This window comes from Elephas maximus, chromosome 9 (genome assembly GCF_024166365.1).
Source record: "Elephas maximus indicus isolate mEleMax1 chromosome 9, mEleMax1 primary haplotype, whole genome shotgun sequence".
NCBI lineage: Eukaryota > Metazoa > Chordata > Mammalia > Proboscidea > Elephantidae > Elephas > Elephas maximus.
Window position 1 is genome coordinate 66,176,385 of NC_064827.1, and position 19,296 is coordinate 66,195,680.

General features: G+C 43.1%; 1 protein-coding gene across 8 annotated transcripts in view; it reads right to left on the reverse strand.

Moving 5' to 3' along the window:
- Positions 1-19,296, reverse strand: part of ASTN2 (astrotactin 2) — a 1,062,617-nt gene that overhangs the window by 264,823 nt on the left and 778,498 nt on the right. For all 8 annotated transcript variants that reach the window (XM_049897085.1, XM_049897083.1, XM_049897084.1 and 5 more), the window contains one exon: positions 9,948-10,213. In XM_049897085.1, the coding sequence (XP_049753042.1) occupies positions 9,948-10,213 (266 nt within the window). The remainder of the gene's footprint in view (positions 1-9,947; positions 10,214-19,296) is intronic.

Sequence of the window (19,296 nt, forward strand, 5' to 3'; positions counted from 1 at the left end):
CACCCCTCACCAGGACTTGACTTTATAGCCTGGAACCCTTTTGCTCAAGGAGACTAGGAATAACGTGACTCTGCTGACCAGAGAAGGCACTGTACAAACTAAGCAGCTGTGCAATGGTACAAGGTCATGCTGCTTTCAACTGCAAATGCCTGATAAATTGGAAGACACATCTGGAATGACTATTTTTCTTTCTTAGATTAGAGAGAAATAGAAGGAGAGAGAGTTGGATTGTTTGTGAATTCTCTCTGGGCCCTTTAGCATCACTGCTGACTGAAGTTGCCTAATGACCCAAGAAGAGCCCCCTGTGAACAGGGCTGAGCTCCAACAGGGATGAGGTCCATAGCTTGCCCTGTTCCTGGAAGCCCAACACCGCCTTGGCTGGGGCAGTCTTTGCACGACATTGTCAGATAAATGATGGTGGTGTGATGAATGAGTGGATGTTGGACAGCTGGAAAAGAGATTCCAGCCCTGGTTCTGATATTTGCTAGCCCTGTGGGACCTCAGGGGTTGGTACATCCAGTCTGCGAGCCTCAGTTTCTTTATCTATAAAATCAAGATAAACATTACTACCTTCACAGGCCCATTGAGAGGATTAAGAGAGCCAGTGTATGTGAAAGCACCTGGTAAGAATACCAGTGTAAGTTGGTAACCTTTTTTTCACTCATTCATTCATTTATTTTATATCAAAATATATTTATTAAATCTCTACTCTGTGCAAGGCACCTTACTATAGAAGCTGTTGGCACAATGCCATGCAAAAGTTAGTCCAGTCTCTAGTCTTATAGATTTTGCATCCTAATGGAAGACAGAGGCATTAATCAAACAATCACACAAATGCACACAAAAAGTGCAATTAGAAACTAAGATGACTGCTATGAAAGAAAGATGTAAAGACTCAAAGAAAATAATTAAGCAGAGAGATCTGATCAAATTGAGGAGTCTCAACAATCAGATGGACGAGTAGCAGTAAACTCTGGAAAAGAAGGAAGGGGTTGTGGATGAAAGACATTCCAAGGAGAGGGAACAGCATGTGCAAAGGCTATTTGTCAGGACAAAGCGTGGTGTTCTCCAGAAACTGGAAGAAGATCACTGAGACTGGAGTGCACACAGTGAGGGCTGTAGGGGTTCTAGATGAGTCCTAAGAAGTTGGAAGGATCCAGTCCATGTAATCCCTTGTAGACCATGGTAAGGACCTTGGTCTTCATCCTAAGAACAATTAGAAGCTAGTAAAGGGTTTTAACCCAGAAAGTGACATGAGCAAGTTCTGGTAGAAAAATATCACTCTGACTATAGGGAAGAGAATGGAGTGAAAGTGGAAAGGTCACTGTTAGCCAGTTAGGAAGCTACTGCAATATCCTATGCACGGTGACTTGGACCAGGCTGGGTAAAGTAAACACATGTGAGAAATAATTATGAAAGAAAATACACTGCGGGGGAGGGAGGGAGAGATGCAGACAGAAGGAGGAAAAAAAAAAAAACATATCAAGGGTGTCTGGGTTACAAGAACTGAGATAGAAACACTGTCAGGAATAAAAGCAAGGTCATTCTCAGCAAATGTAGTGGAAAAGTCTGCAAGGGTTACAAATAAGGAGAAACCATTGTATTTCCATTGGATGCTAAGAGCCAATCCTGGATTGTAAGGACATGGAATAAATGAGAGCTGAAGGAGTGTAGCCAGTAGATATAGTCTACTTTTTAAAAGAATTTTGGCCATCAAATAAAGGAATAAAGAGACAGCAGTTAGAGGAATCAATAGAATGCAGTGATAGTATCTTTACTATACATTGGATTTCCATTTATTACGCTTTATTTAAAAAGTTAAAGGCAAGTGGTTAGTAGAGAGAGAGCATAGCAAAGTGAGAAAAAGCTCAGGTTTTGGAGACAACAGACCTGGGTTCAAATCCTGACTCCATCAGTTCCTATTTGTAAGACCGTGGGGCAAGTGACTTTACTTCTCCATGCCTCAGGTGTCACATTTGGAAATTAGGGATATCAATACCCACCGCACGAGGCTGACGAGAGGGTTCAGTGAGCTGAGCATGTAAAGTACTTTAGCTAAGTTCCTGGCACAATTTGAGTGCTCACTGAGTGGTTGTTATTGTTAAAAGCACAGGGGGAGACATTCAGCTGTTCCCTTTTCTATTGCATTCAATAACTGAATTCAATGTCCCATGAAAACAATGCTTTCCTCTCTGACATGCAAAAATGTTTGCATTTTCTAAGATTGTAGGTCTTCTATGTCTTATTCAATCTGGTAGAGTCTTCTGGTCCCATAAAGTAGCTACGTTTTTCAGTTTTGCAAGTAGGCAAGCCAAGCATTAAGTCCCTCTTTTGTAATTGACCACGAGTGTGCTGTGTAATATGTGGATTATTTTCTTTCTTTTTCTTTGATCTTCCCTATTGCCTGAGAGTCTGGTTCCTGGCCACTTCACCTCCTTCTCAGAATGCACTGAGAGGTAGAGGAAGTGGCCCATAATAGCAAAGAAGATTTAAGCTAGATTTTAAGAAGTACTTGACTTTCTTAATCCCAAAGCAAGTAATTCCCTGAAAGGATTTAAAAATGAGAAAGGATGGATGGTTTGGGGTAATGGTTCTCAAGCTCAGTGGGTATTAGACTCCTTTGGAGAGCTTGTGAAAATAAAGATCCCGGCCCCGCCCCCCAGAGACACAGAATCAGTAGGTCTGAGTGGGAGGCCAGGAATCTGCTTTGTTAACAAATACTTCTCCTGTCCTAAACCAGTTGCTGTTGAGCCAACTCCAACTCATGGTGACTCCATGTGTGTCAGAGTAGAATTGTGCTCCATAGGGTTTTCAATGGCTGACTTTTCAGAAAGATTGCCAGGCCTTTCTTCCGAGGCCCCCTGGGTGAACTCCAACCTTCAATCTTTCAGTTTGCAGCTGAATGCATTTACTATTTGCACCGCTTTGAGGCACTCTGAGACCCAGATCTCCACTCTCTGCTAGGCACTCCTGATGTCCCTTACTCTTCTCCGCTTTTTTTTTCACCACCTTCTAATACACTATATTATTTACTATGCTGATGGTTTATTTTATGTCTCCCCCACCCACACGCATCCTAGTAGAAATTAAATATCTAGGGGGTGAGGATATATGCCCGTTTTGCCCCTTGATGTATTTCCCATAGGAGGGCCTTGGTGGATATTTTTAAAAATTATTTTAATTGAATCCCCACTTTCCTCAGTCAACTCATGCATAGACTTCTGCAGCAGACTCCTAATTAATTCTCTTATTTTAGTGCTCTACAACATTTGTGTCAGGAACACTTCAAAAATTTGGAAACGCCGTATGTGATGGTTAAGGTTAAGTGTCAACTTGGCTAGACCATGATTCTCAGTAGTTTCACAAATATTATGTAATCATCCTCCATTTTGTGATCCGATGTGAATAGCCAGGGGAGTTTCCTTGAAGGTGTGGCCTGTATCTAGTACATATGGATGTCCTAGCAAAGCTCCTTCTTGATACTGCTTCTGTCTTGTCATCCTCTGACCTCTGGTTCTTGGGACATGAGCCAGCAGCCTGCCACCTGACCTGTGGATTTGGGATTCTCCAGCTCCTGCAACCCTGTGAGCCCCTTGCAACCATGTGAGTCAGGAGAAGTCTCCAGCCTGCCACCTGATTTTCAGGTTTTGGATTTGGCAGCTCCTGCAGCTCAGTAAGTGCCCGCAACCATGTAAGTCAGGAGAAGCCTCCAGCCTGCCACCTGACCCACATATTTGGTACTTGCCAGCCTCCACAATTATGTGAGCCATTTTCTTGAAATAAATCTCTCTACATATTTATATATGCTTCACAGGTTTTGCTCCTCTAGAGAATCCAGCCTAAGATACCATGGATCTGCTTCCCAGGAAAAATAATTACAAGTAATGTATAATTCTACATAAACTTTCTGGGAATAGAGATCCAAACACCCTCTAAAGTCAGGGATCCATGAACCCCAAAATAATAACTTTTGCCATAAAACCAGCCCTAGTCCCTGCATTTTACTCTTTGTTGCTGTAATTATCAGTCTGAAACTCACATCTAGTTCTGTCTCTTCCTTGGTTCTTTGAAGGGCTCCCTATTGCTCACACGGTATCCAAATCCCTCAACTCACCGTTCAAAGTCACCCACGACTCAGTCTTCTGTGTATCACTTTCCCAGCTTTATCTCTTCCAAATCTTTCAAGCCTGAAAGCTTTGGAAACATATATCCTGGGTTTGAAATCAGATCTGACAATTTACTTAGGTGATTTACTTTAGATGATCTTAGGTAAATTATTTAACCTCTCTAAAGCCTCAGGCTATTTTTATTTGCAAAACGAGCATAATAGTGCCTACTTCAAATGGGTTGTAAAGCCATAGAGTGAGTGAACATATATTAAGACACGTAAAACCAAAACCCATTGCCATCAAGTCGATTCCAACTCACAGCGACCCTACAGGACAGAGTAGAACTGCCCCATAGGGTTTCCGAGGAGCGGCTGGTGGATTCGAACTGCTGACCTTTTGGTTAGCTGCCAAATGCTTAACCACTGTGCCACCAGGGCTCCATGGTAATAGTACTCCCTCAGAAGTTGTTGGATGATTAAATGAGATAAAGGACCATTTTTGGCAAATAGCATACATCTTCATCATTGATGGCTTGCTTCAAGCTGTTGCGCTATCTGACCCTATCCGCCTTCCCTGCCCCAAGAATCTTTTCCAGATTCCTCCTCTCAGAATTTCTTTCTCTTACTCGTCTAACACTGTTGGAATGTCTATTATGTTATTCAAAATAAATCTTGTATTAAAGTAGCATACGAAAGTGATTACAGTTGCTTATGTGGTTTCTGCCTCATCCACCAGACTCTGAACTCCTTGAAGACACAATCCATGTCTTAGTCCCCTCTGTATTACATTTCCTAAGCATAGTGTCTGGCATATATTAAGCACCCAATTCAAGGTTATGGTAGTGATGGTGCTTTAATGGTGATTAGGGTAGCAGCACTGGGTTTCACTGGGGTAGGGTAGCAGTGGTAGTGTTGACGGTAGTGGTGGTGGTAGTGGCAGTGGTGGTATATTGATGACAATAATGGTGCTGGTAATAGTGATGGTGGTGGTGGTAACAGTGATAGTAATAGTGGTGGTGATGGTGGTAGTGGTAGTAATAGTAGGTAGGGGGCTTGGATGTTAATTATTTTTTTGAATAATAGTCATTTGGAAGTCTCTTCCCAGTTTGAGCCAAGAAGTGGAAATGGAGAAAACAAGTCTGTCTGGCAGGGTGAGAGAATCTGCTGGAAGGTCAGGCAACCACAACAAGAACAGAATTATACATGGCTTTTCCGACAACAGCATGAAACAAAAGGAGCTCGCCGGATTAGAAGTCAGGACCAGAAAAGGACCCAGGAAAGGATCATCCGCATGCATGGGGTATTTTATAGTTTTCAAAATACTAGTGCAAATAGTCTCCTCATTTTCCTATTTAAGAGCCCTGTAAGGAAAATCACCACCACCCATTTCACAGACAAGGAAACTGAATCTTGGGGAGATGAAAGACATTTCTGAGGGTTACACAGGTCAGAAGTCACCTCTGACTACTTCAAATTCAGACTTGGCTGTGTGACATAGAGCAAGTCACCCCTCATCTCTAGGCCTTAGTTTTACTATCTGTAAAACAAATAGGTTGATTTGTGAAATAAGTGGGATGTGATTTTAATATCATTCTGTGCTCATAAATCTCTTGTCATTGGGATGGTGTGCAAGAGATGTATATCTTTCTCTTCTCAATACTAAATTTAAGGAGTAAAATCAGGATGGTCTTTTGATGGGAATTAAATTATAGGCCACAGAATGCCTCTTCCAACCTCAAAATATTTCCCTTATATCCAGAGTAGAATTTAGTTCCGACTCTATTTCAGAGCCAAAGGGGGGCTTCGATGAAGCATAGTCCATATTTCTTATTATACAGGTAAAAAAAAAAAAAAAAGACAGACCTAAATAGTAGAAGCATCGTGTTCAATGCCATATAACAATCAAGGTGGATGGAGCCTAGCTCAGATTCCAGGTGTCCCTGTTCTCTAGCTCTCCCGGAGAAAACTCCCCAACCCAAAATCGATAGGGATAGATACTATAATGCCTACTTTACCAATAAGTAAAATTCAAATCCATTTCTCTCTGGCTCTCCACCATGACAAAATTCTGTTTCTCCCACTTGAAGCCTTTTCTTCACTCACAAGCTAAATTAAAAACTATACAAAGTCAAGTACATTAAGCACCAGTTGTGTTGAACCAAGCTCTGTGGTTTTGGAGTGTTTAAGAGTCATTTAACAGGTGGAAGCAGAAGATTTACACAGGAATCAAAGTCTCCATTTTAAATAATTTTTTCCTGCTTTGCTTATGCAAAACCACAGCGCAAACTATAATTGAGAGTTCTTTCCAGCTGAGGCAGAAGGCAGAACCTTTTCCTGTGCATTCACTGGGATGAACCCAAGGAGACCCCCAACCACCCAAGGACACAGTATCCAACAGTCCCCAAAGCTATCTAGTGTACACCCTGGCCCTGGTTCAGAATTTGAGACCAGGCTGTTCCACAAAACTCAGGTAAGTCATAGCCCCCTTCTCTGAGACTCACTGATCATGACGTGAAGTGGGACTGACAGTTGACTGAGTTCCTCAAATAACTTGAAGAATCAAGGGTTCTCACATGGAAGAATGGTTCTACTCTGAATTGGAAGATCTGTAGGAGAAGGGAATCCTTTTATCCATATGTTACTCCATCGCCCATATCTCTGGCCCACAGAGTATGAGTCCCAGCAATGTTTAAAGTGAGGAAATGCTCCTCAAATCCCTCCATTGTTGACCTGCCCTTTTAAGTTAATCATTGATTTCTCCCATATAAAATGTGTACCCTACTCTAAAATATAATTTCTAGAGTGCTTTTGGCATCATCAAAGTTATCAATACTACCTAGAAGAGGAGGTACCAAGGAAGGAACAATTATAGGCAAACTTCATTTTTAATATCATCACAGAGGCATTTGTTCATCCTATGCTATGTGCCAGGCACTCTGCTTCTGCATTCATTATCTCCTTTGAGCCCCATGATGTAGGGATCATGAGACCACATTTTACAGATGTGGAAACTGAGGTTTACAAAGGTCATTCAACAGTGAATAAGGGATTGAGTCAGGATTCCTACCCAAGCATGTTACAACACAGAGCCTGCACTATTGCCTCCATGTATAAAAAGGTTTATGGAAGGGAGCTCAGACACTTACTCAGCCTATCTGTTTTACAGGTAGAAAAAGAGAGACCCAGAAAAGGAAAAGGACTTGCCCAAGGACGCACTATGAGTCAGAGCTCAGGCCCCTCTGCGCTGCAAGGCTCTTTGTGTTTTATCTACATGGCCTCTGCCTCTAGCTGCACAGAATGACAGAGAGATGGAGATGGCACTGGGAGAAGGGGGGAGGAAAGGGTTTCAGGCTGAGGTAGAAGGCACAAATGATAGAGAAAGTAGAAGTGGCTGCTTTCTCCCAACACCACCTCTCTGGGTGGTCATATTCCCTTCCTCTAGGATCATTTCCACATTTTCAGTGGGCCCACAACCTGACTCCCTTGGAAATGTCCAATACACCACAGTCCCCTTTAAAAGCCCATTGCCACTGAGTCGATTCCAGCTCATAGCGACCCTATAGGACACGGTAGAACTGCCCCCATAGGGTTTCCAAAGAGTGGATGGTGGATTTGAACTGCTGACCTTTTGGTTAGCGGCCTATCTCTTAACCACTGTGCTACGAGGTCTCCACCCCTGGCTGCTGTGAAACTCTTAACCGGCCTGTCATTGGAGTCTGAGGACAAGGAGAGGAAACTGGATGCTTGGCCAGCTCCAAAATTTATTTGCAGGGAGAAACTAAGAGAAGAGGAGTATGGCTGTCTGTCTGTCCTAACCCCTCCATGGCTCCCTTCTGCTCCAGGGCCAAACATCTCACCACAGCCCCCACAGCTCTGCCTGGTCTGGCCCTGCTTGCCTCTCCAGCATGTTTCCCATGGAATTCCCCATAATTCTATGCACCAGCCTCACTGATTTGCATTCAGTTCCTTAAATGGGCCACATTTGCTCCTTCTTCAGGCCTTTGCAGGAGCTGGACCTTCCACCGGGAATGCTCTTATGTCCCCCCTTCTTCACACCAGTCCTCCACATTCACGTCATGTACCTGTGCCCAAAGGACTCAGCCTAAATGTCACCTCTTCAGGGAAGCCTCCTTTGGCCCCACAAAGCCTGTTGTATATATTTGACCTACGAGCCCAGGCTTCTCCCTGGGACTTTGCAGGGTGTATTTACTTCTTTGTGTGGTTATCTCATGAATATCTGTCTTCTCCACAAGTCTGTAAATCTCCATAAAGATAATGACCACATCCGTTTGTCATACTCAACTTCCCAGCACATAACACAGTACTTGGCATATAGTAAGTGCTTAAAAATACTTCTTGAATTAATGAATGAATGACTAGTGCTTCCAGTATGCCAGGTCTCCTATAAGGAGAACAGTGACATCTAGTGGTCGCTTTCACACCCTTGGAATTCTCTGGGAACACACGATTTAGCAGCCTGAGAAAAACCCCAGTGGATTTCAAAAGAATCAAATACTTAGATCAAGCTGAGGGCATCTGGTATAGAATTCATATCTGGGAAAATCTGGCTCCTAGACAAAGAGGAAAGGAAGCAGCACTCCTCCTGCTGTCACAAGAGCTAAGGACACATCTAGGAAAAGCCCTGGGAGGTAGCTAGTATCCCACACATTACAGATGAGAAGAGTAAGGACCAGAGCAGCAGCCGTTGGGGTAAGTTCACATAGCCAGTGAATGGGGACATTCATGTTTTCACTCACCAAGGCATAGAGAGTCCACACCTACACAGCTATCCAACATGCTGCAGCAGTCTCCTAGCTGATCTTCCTGCTTCCACTCTTTAACTTCCACAATCTACAACCCATTCTCACCCTGAAGCCAGAAGTGTGTGTGTATGTGTGTGTGTGTGTGTGTATACATATATATATATGTATCTCCAAAACCAAAAAATCCATTGCCATCAAGTCAATTCTGACTCATAGCGACCCTATAGAACAAGGCAGAACTGCTCCATAGGGTTTCCAAGGAGTGCCCAGGTGGATTCAAACTGTCAACCTTTTGGTTGGTAGCCGTAGCTCTTAACCACTATGCCACCAGGGTTTCTGAGATATATATGTGTGTGCGTGCGTGCGTGCGTGCGTGTGTCTGTATGTGTATATATGTCTATGAATTATGTATTTTATATATGTACATGTATTATATATATAATTATTGTTAGTGTGGAGACCTCTGGTGGACGGAACTAGATTATCTACAATGCTTAGTTCACGACTCAAGCTCACTGTTGGGCCATGCATGGTTAGACTTCCATCATTCATTCATTCAGTTAGCTAGTTTTAATAGTTTAATAAACTCTTACAAGTACACCATACAAAACACTAGCGAAGAACTTGACTATGTACATCTCACGTACGCTCCCTTGTGCCACTACCCTGCCTCCCCTACTTTGAATCCTATATTTGTCATTTTCTGTTTTCCTTTTTACAATCCGGGTGGTGCCATGGTTAAGTGCTCAGATACTAACCAAAAGGTTGGTGGCTTGAACCCACTCAGTGGCTCTGAGGGAGAAAGACTTAGCGATCTGCTTCCATAAAAAGTATTGCCAATAAAACTCAATGGTTCAGTTCTACTCTGTCACATGGGGTTGCTATGAGTCAGAATTGACTCAATGGCACCCAACAGCAACACTGTATCTGTATTTATTCTTAAAAGTTAGTGTATTTTTTTTGTGTGTGTGTGTGTGTGTATTAGCTTAAAAGGTTTGGGGGAAGAGAATCATGCTATATATACTCTGTAGGTCATTACTCAGGTTTGACTTAGTGTCTGGGCCAGCGGAGCTCACCTCCTTGGTGCCATTGTCTTGGATAAGGGTATAAAGAGGTACCACACGGTTGATTTCCAGCAGCACCGGTGTAGGGCTCAGCTGCTCCTTGCCAGGCCGGCGGCAGAGGTGGCAGGTGGATGGACACCGGCCTTTCTCCTCGCAGCGGATCTCCACCCCTGAGATGAGCTGGTCATCTGATAGCATCTGGGCTGTCAGCAGACCAGAGAGGTAAGTGATGAAGGGCATGGACTTCAGTTCCTTCTTGCTGCCCAGCTCTGTAGTTTCTGGAAAGGTAAGAAACAGGAGGCAGGAGAGGTAAATTCAAGGCCAAGAGCATATGCTAAGGAGCTGTTATTCCTGTAGGAAGGGAGAAAAGGTGATAAAGTCATTTGCTTTTCATGCCTTGCAAAGAGTACTGACCTAAAAGTTCAGAGGCCAAAACGATGTCTTGTTCTACCACTCATATTAAATATTCTCTTGCCTTCTCTGGGCTTCACTTCCTCCATGTTTAAAGTGAGTGGGTTGGACTAGATTCTCCAAGGGCCTTGCAAGATGTAACTATTCAAGAATTTGTCCCCCCCTCACAGACACAACTAGAAATTCCTTTCTGTCTACTGTCAGCTTACCCAAATCTCATGTTTAAAAACTTGCTCAGGTACTATATTTTCCATTAAATGGGGAAACAAATTTGGAGTCAAACCACTTGCTGTTAAAATTTCAGGTCTGCTTCATAATAGCTTTGTAATCTTGGGAAAGTCTCTTAATATCCAGGAGCCTCTAGTGATTAATTCTGTAAAATGGGGTTAATAATACCAAACAAATAGGTTTGCTATGGATGGTGAATGTGAAGAAGGAAGTGGAACTGTCTGAAAAAGAGTAGATGTGCAATAAGCTATTTCCCCTTCCTTTTCCTGCTCACCTGCTGTCTTGTTCAAATTTGGTTTGCTGCTCTTCAGTTGCCCCCTGAGATCTGATCCATGACATGCTCCATTTTGTAATATTGTGCCTTCCTTTCTTGAATAATACAACTAGTATTTCCCACCTATTTGCCTTTGCTCACCCTAGTCCTTCTGCCTGTAATGTCCTTCCCCTCCCTGGCTTCTCCAAATCTTTCCTATCCATCACTGCCCCATCCTGATGTCACACTCTTCAGGAAGTCTTTCCTGGCTGCCTCAATGCCTCGTCTCAGAGTATTTCTACTCATGACACCCCATCTTGTCACCCTTCCTTTCCAGTTTTCTGATGATCTCCACAACCCTATTATCAGCTCTTGGGGACCAGGGACCATGTCTCCCACTCCTGTTCCCCCTTCAGTGCCTAACATGGTGCTAGGGATGTACTTGAGACTCAAAGAGGAAGATTATAGAACTCTTAATGATTTGAACTGCGTTCGTGATCCAGTCTAGAGGCTCCCAGATTCTTCTGAGGAACTTCAGGGATCCCAGAAGCATCTCATCTGCTTCTGTAGGGCAAGGAGGAAACCAAGCAAGCAGAACTCTAAACCCACAACTTGGCTTCAAATAAAGCAGTTTTATTTTTATCAGTTTTATTGGCCTTCTATATAAGGTTTCATCAGGAGGAAGGCTCCTGCGGCTATATCAAAAAGTTTGAAGAAGCAAGGTGATCTGTACAACCCAGAAAGTTCTGTTTACAGAAGAGACTATGTCAATGGTGTCCTCAAGATTGGGCAATACACAATCTGAGAGGCAAAACAGCGTGATCCTGTTCTAAGGGGCAGGGCTTGGTCCAGATGGCAGCTGCTTCCAAGCCTGGTGAAGTCAAGGCAAGTTCCTGTGTCAGTGGAAGCAAGGGACCTGGGCACGGAGCCCTGGGAGAGAAAGTAGGGCTGTCTCCTGCCCTTGCTGTCGGCTTGCAGTGACACGCGGCTGATCTGGAAATGGGCTTGCCAATTAGAAATACAAATAAACGCAGGCTTCATTCATTACTCTCTGGGCCCTGGGGCCTGGGATCTGGGCTCCACCTTTTCTGTCTGGCTGTCAGCAAATGCTTATGAGTACCAGATCAAAGGCTCTGGAGGAGGAAGACAAGGTGAATTCCAGCTAACCAATCTTTTAAAGAAGGGTAGTTACTAAGATAAACAAAACAAGGCTGTGAAGAAGGCATCTCAGCAGCTGGGGAGACAGCCGTATATACAGACATGTCAGAAGAAGATGATGACAAATTTTGGAAATGGAGGCCAGAGGATAGTTTTGGAGAAGGGTGACTTTAAACCTGGGAGAGAACAGCCATTTGGGGTAGAAGGTCAGGGGGAAGTCAGAGTTTTGAGGACATTAGAGATCAGTTAGCCCACATCCTTGCCCAGGGGTCAGAAAGCTATGGACCACAGGCCAAATCCAGCCCAATGTCTGTTTTTGTAAAGAAACTTATACTGGAACACATCCACACCCATTCATTCATGTATTGTCTATTTCTACAATTTAAGTAGTTACAACAGAGATACATGGCCCTCAAAGCCTAAACTATTTATTATCTGGCCCTTTACAAAAAAAAAAAAAGGCTGCCAACCTCTATTTTAGCCTCATATCTAGATGGGAAAACTAAAGTTAAGAGAAAGGACCCCCCCACGATCACACAGAAGGACTATATAGGAGTAAGGTGGATGGGTTAAAGTAAAAACTTTAGAATCAAATAGACCACTAATACCCTTGGATTGTGAATCTTCAAGGAGAAAAATAGAGTAGAGCACTTTTTCTCCATAGCACAGTTTTCAAAAACAACTGAAAGAATACACTTTTGAAAATGCTGATCTTGTACAACTCTCTCAATTTAAGTAAGGAGAGAATGTATCTCAAAGACTTTCTAAGGTCATCCAGTGAGTTAGTGGCCGTATCAGCACATGACTCCAGTCTTCTGATAACCAATTCATCACTTAAACTGCTGTCATCTCTATTTTAAAACACAGATGGCATGCCCCTCATAGCACCTTCCCATATATGCACTTAATTGGGAAGGAATGTAACCTGGTGCTGGGTATAAAAATTCCATTGATAAAATAAAAAGAAAAAATACACAAACATTGATAGCCATCAGGCTTATCTATCCATTTAGCCACAAAACAATCCGTACGTCTTTGCCGGTTTGCTTCTGTCCAAAAAATCTTTTGCTTTCTCCCACAGATTTATTCCAACAAATGGAATCGGGTTAGGTGAGGTGGGAAGTGCCTCACTAGCTAAAAGCCCATAGTCCAGGCTGGAAAGTGCCCTCAGCAGCAGTATAGCATTCACAGCTGAATTTAGGGGCTGGAGGCTCCTTGGGATCACCCGTCCCAACCCCAACTCCTAACAGGCAAAGAGCCTGACATCTAAACAGGGATCTAAGTTGCATACACATTCATTAACAATGATTGCTCTCTTAAAGATTGTGTCCTGCCTAAGTGATGATCTGGTAGGGAGTCAAAACAAGGAAGAAAGACCATTACCCATTCCATTAATTATTCCTATGCAGGCATTAAAATTGCAAAAGTTAATTGCCTCTGATCCAACTCCACCCTGTGGCTAGATTCATCTTTTTAAAGGCCAAACCCTATACTCCTATCCTGCTTAAAACTCTTCCACCGTACTTAACTGTTCTTATGAGAAAGACCAAAAATTCTTAAGACAGCACATAGGACCTATGACTTTTCCAGCCTATCCCTTATCTCACCACCTCTAGCTCTCTTACTTTCACCTTCATTGGCCTTTACATACCTAATGCACCCCGTTTGTTTTTCTCTCAGTCTTGGCACATGCTCTTTCCTCTGCACAGAATCTTCCCCTCATCTCACCCCCACCCCCTGCCTTCCCCTGGCTAACTTCCATTCATCCTTCAGATCATACTTCAAATGCCAATTTCTCAGGAAAGCCTCCCCTGAACTCCATCCCCATGTCACCAATTTACATTAAAACCAAACCAAACCCACCGCCTTTGAGTCAATTAGAACTGACCCATAGGGTGAGGATGTAAATATTTACGGAAGCAGACTACCACATCTTTCACCGAGGAGTGCTGGTGTGGGCTCAAACCCTCAAACTTTCAGTTAGCAGCTGAGTGATTTAGCCACTGCACCACCAGGACGCCTCTCCAATTTTTATTAGACCTTCCTATTAAAGATCCTCATAGCATCCTATTCTCTGCACCAGCTGTTAATGTCTCGAGATTATAAGCTCCAGAAGGCCAAAGGCAGTGGCAGTTTGCTGATGACCATGCCTTTACATACTGCCTGGAACACAATAAGCTTTCAATAATATTTTCAATAACCATGTGTCTTTCAATAATATTTTCAATAACCATGTGTTGAATGTATACTACACATATATACCCTAATCATTATACTGTGTTACCAAAGAACTGATTACTCTAAAAGCCAAGATTTGTGAATTTCAAGGATGACTGAATTCATCAATGGCTTGTTATGAAGACACATCTCTTCTCAAATTAAAATTAGCTCTCTCAATAGAAAGGTCAACAGATGAATAGCTGCTCAATTTGCCAGTTGCTCTGACTTCCTCTATATTTTCACATAGGTCCTCACCATTGAGGAAATGGGAGAGTTAGGTTAAAGCAGGCTGCCCTTAACAGGCCAAGGATAAAGAACATTTTTGAAGAGACTTATCCTCTGTTCACATTTCCCATCCTTCTGAACAATGCTTCCAAAATAGGATCATGCCTGGTTTGAAGCCCAATTCAGTTCCAATGACACTACAACCCATTCATTTGAGAACCTGCCAAATGAACTCTCTTTTTTCTCCTCCCAAATTCCTGCTGGGTATTATTTTGTTGCCACCAAAAAAAAAAAAAAATCCTCAGTTGAAGTGACAACTCCTTGTTGGGAAAGCAGCCAGGGTTTTTCGGCAGGAGGTGATGGCACCACTTGCCCTCATCCAGAAAACAAAACAAAGCCTCAGACTAAGGGCTTCTGGGAGAGCCAAGGCTGCGTGGATGTTTGTTCAATATTCGGCAACAGTGCAGGGCGCTGCCTCCCTAGTCAGACAGGCTTGCTTTGGCAATGGGCTTGCACTTGAAGCATTTTAAAGGCTCCACAGGGACCAGAGGGGCTCAAAATTAGAAATGTTAAGGGTGGGGGAAAGAGGGTGAGATTTTTATATCATAAAGAATGGCCTCTATTTCAGCAATGGCCTCCCAGGAATTGCTGAAATGGGATCATTTCTTGGGCAGAGTTACTGTCTCCTTTTGGAGGAAAGCAATTGCTCTGAGGCCTGACTCCAGGACCTACAGAAATACCCTTAAGGGAGGGAAAATCGCCAGCTGAAACACCATCCGCAAGGCCTGCCCCTCAGTGTTGTGCAATTTGAACTTTTCTGCAGCTTAACAGGCAAAGTTCAGTATCGTCAGAGTATCCTTTATAAATAATACCAGTTGCCGTTGAGTTGATTCTGACTGAGACTGATCCCATGTGTGTCAGAGTACAGCTGTACTACATAGGGTTTTAAGTCGATGATTTTTTAGAAGTAGACTGCCAGGCCTTTCTTCCAAGATGCCTCTGGGTGGACTCAAACCTCCAACCTTTTTGTTAGCAGCCAAGCATGTTAACTATTTACACAACCCATGGTAATACCCTAAGAGAGTTATTGATGGGGATTAAATAAGGTGCCTGGCAGAGATTAGCACTTGACAAGTATGAGCTGTCATTGTTGTTGTTGCTGTAGTTGTTATCATTATTATGAGTCTGAATTGACTCAATGGCAACAGGTCTTTTTGTTTTTGTTTTTGGTTGTAGTAGGAGGATGTGAAAATAGAAATTTGTATGGAGACACTAAATTGGCATAATGGAAGTGAAATCCCAAAGCCTGGCCCTTATATGCAGATTTACAAAGGAGATGAGTCCTAACTAGTTTCACAACTCCAGAAACCTCAGTCAGAACAAAGATATAAAAAATGTCAGAGAGTAGAAGGGAGGATTTAGGGGAGGTTTTCTTTGACAAAATCCATTACCATGCTTGGAGTCTCCAGTATCCCACAGGAGACTTGTAGAGTGAGCTACCTTCTAACCTCAAGCTTTATGAGAGAGGGCCTCAAGAGTGCCACCTGGAGAACTTGGTGTGTGTTTTTTGCAATATGGAAGACAGTGAACTAGCGTCTTACTCCTCCTGAAAAGCTCTCTCGGCCTGTGGCAGCAGAACAGGAGTGGCTGCACTGGGGTTAGCCCAAGTTCCCAAAGGTTAAGAGGGTAAAGGTGCTCGAGCGTTTTCCATGGGCCAGATGTCAGTCGTATAGGTGGAGACTTAGCTGGCCTGGGACTATTTTGAGTCCTGCCTAAGAGAAATTCTAACAAAGGGTGAGAGGTCCCCCAGCCAAAGAAACAGATGCTAGAAGAGGGTCAGCAGCAGCCAACCAAAGAGAAATTGGGTCTCCCCAGGTCTTGTGAGAAATCCCCAGCAAGAGGGAATTATGAAAAAGCCACCAAGAGAAAGGACCAGCTTTAAAAATCTGCCACGACCAGAGAACACAGAGCAAGGGTAAGAAAGAACCAGCAGAAGAATGACCTTCCCATTTCTTACCATCTCTTCCTCCCTCTCCTTTGTCCCTGGAGGAAGGGGAAGAAGTGAGAGGTAGAAAAACGTAACAATGGCCGATCATGTTCCATCTCTTAATGCCTCCACTAAAAAGGACAAGGAGATTTGATTTGTTAACTTTAGAGCTTTGATTAAAATCTTGGACTGGACATTCTAATTTCTAATTTGAGGCTGTGTTAGCAACACAAAATGTCTGTAGTACTGTCTATTACATAAAAGATTAGATACCAGCGGCTAAGATGTTTACTTTGGGGCAGAGGAAGATTATTCCTGAGAATACATTAAAAGGAGTGTGGAAACCAGCCGACACATATACTTTAGAACATACAAACACATACATAAATTACATTCTGATTATTTTCAGCCTACCATTTATATCATCATCATTATAGTGCTCATCACATTCATAGTTGTAGTTAATGTGCTAATTAATATCTGTCTCCCTCACTAAACTGTGAGCTCCATAAGGACAAGAACCATGGCAGGTTAAATGACCATTTGTACTGCCAGCAAAGTTTACTATCTGACACAGTGTAGACAGTTTACAGATAAATATCTAAATGAATATGCAAATCTGATGCCTTTTTCCTCTATAGAGGGAATCCCTTCTATTTGTAAAACACCACACTTTAAACCCACTATCTGTACCTATTAGAACAGCCCCAGAGACAAATGGTCTCGACCTTATTTCATTGATGTACAAATGGTAGCTCAGAGAGGTGCAGTAACTTGCCTAAGGTCACACAGGTAGTAACTAGCTATTCGTACGAGTTCTATTCCTACTTTCACTGTCCATGTTTCCGCTCAGAAAAAATTCCACACTAATTCTCACTCGTGCACAATAAGCCATTTCTGTTCAAAACATTTGGGCCTTCTCGGTTCCTGCCACCCCAAGACAACACGCCCACCCCTTTTCATGGGCTCATAAAATCTCATTGGTAGAAGGTATTTTAAAGATCCCGTGGCTAGAAATCCCATTTAATGTGTCATTCACCACCAAATCATCCTCCAACTTCCTGAATATTTCTAATAATGTGGGACTTATCACCTTTTTAGGTCCCCAGTCCCGTTGCAAGATGGCTCTGTTAAAACTAGGCTGGCTTCCCATCTAGGAACTGTACTTTTTATCCTAAGCTTCTGACCCAGACACCGAGTTACACAAATTATAGACTTTATTTGGACACCTTCTCTGCAATACTCAAGCCTGCCCACTACTTGGGGGTTCTGCCAATATTACCTAACTAGGTAGAGAAAATACCTATCCCCAGGAACCGTGGGAAATGATTGAGTGGTGTATACGGTATATACGTCTGAGTGCGTATTTGAGAAATGGAAAGGGAAGCAACAGTGAGGACTCCAAAAAGAAGAAAAGACAAACCTATAAAACTTCCAAATCTTAGGACAAGTGATTTTCTGATCTAACCTAGTTCACATGCTTCTTCCCTAAAGGCACAGTAATAAGCCCTGGTGCAGAACGGGCAGCTGTAAGCACAATGGCCTGACTGACTTTGAACCTCAGTTCTTCCATTTTTCAGCTTGGTGAACTTGGACAAGTTAATTAACTTCTCTGAGATTGTTTTCTCATTTGTAAACTGTGGATAATATTGGGATCTGAATCTTGAGTTACGTGGAGGATTAATGAAAAACAGAAGCAAGTGAAGAATCTACATGTTCTAGGGTCTTAAGAGAGACACCAGAGGTCACTTGGTCTATCCCTTGAACTTCACCTCCGAAATTATTCAGTTTTGGTGCATGTCTGAGTCTGTAAATCTTTCCTCGTAACCTGCCCAGTGCTTCAGTGACACTGTCAGGAATTTCTGGTTAAACTACCCTGCTTCCTAGCTATTGGAACACAGTAAACCGGGGTAGAACTGAGCACCTAAGTCCACAGCTATTGAATCAGGCTACCTATTTTCAAATCCTGGCAAGTGACTTCACCTCCCTGACTTTCGTTTCCTCTTCTGTAAAAGGGGGTTACAGATTCTTGGTGGGAGAAGCAAATGAGAGGCGCTGCATATAGTCCTCACAACCACCCTGCCAAGTAGGAACTGTTGCTCTCTCTTACAGAATGATAAAGGCTCAGAGTCATAAAGTACAAGAGGATATTCCTCTTGCTGTTGAATGGATTCCAACTCATAGCAACCCTATAGGACAGAGTAGAACTGCCCCATAGTGTGGTTGATTCGAACTGCTGACATTTTCGTTAGCAGCCGAGTTCCTAAGCACTGCACAACCAGGGCTCCATATGTAGAGCAGGGGTCAGCAAACTACAGCCCATTCATTTACATTTACATATTGCTTTTGGCTGCTTTTGCACTACAATGGCAGAGTTGAGTATTGGTGACAGAGACCATACTACCTGCAAAGCCTAACACGTTTACTGTCTAGCCCTTCAGGTAAGGGTTAATTCTCTGAGGAAGGCCATAAACTCTGTAGGGCAGAGAGAGGGCCCCCTGATACTGTTCAGTGGCCCTATGGCTGATGTCCTGGCTAAAGTCAGGGTGTAGTTAGCACTGAAGCGTATCATTTAGTCCTTCCCATTTTTTTTTTTTTTTTTTCTTGAGACAAGGTGGGCTGCAGCCATTTCTAGGAGACTGAAAAAAAGACCATGTGTGATCTCCTGCTGCCCTCTACTGTCTGTTTCGGATGATTGCTTCAGAAAAATCTCATCTTCCATATCAAAGAACGGTTACTGTGGATAGGACAATTTACTAGGCTTTGAGGGCAGCTGGGAAGACAGTAAAGGCTTAACTATGACCCAAGGAAGGTTGGTGTAATGACTACAAGAGTGCTAAACAAGCACTTGCTGGGAAGCCCTATTCAATGCCAGGTTT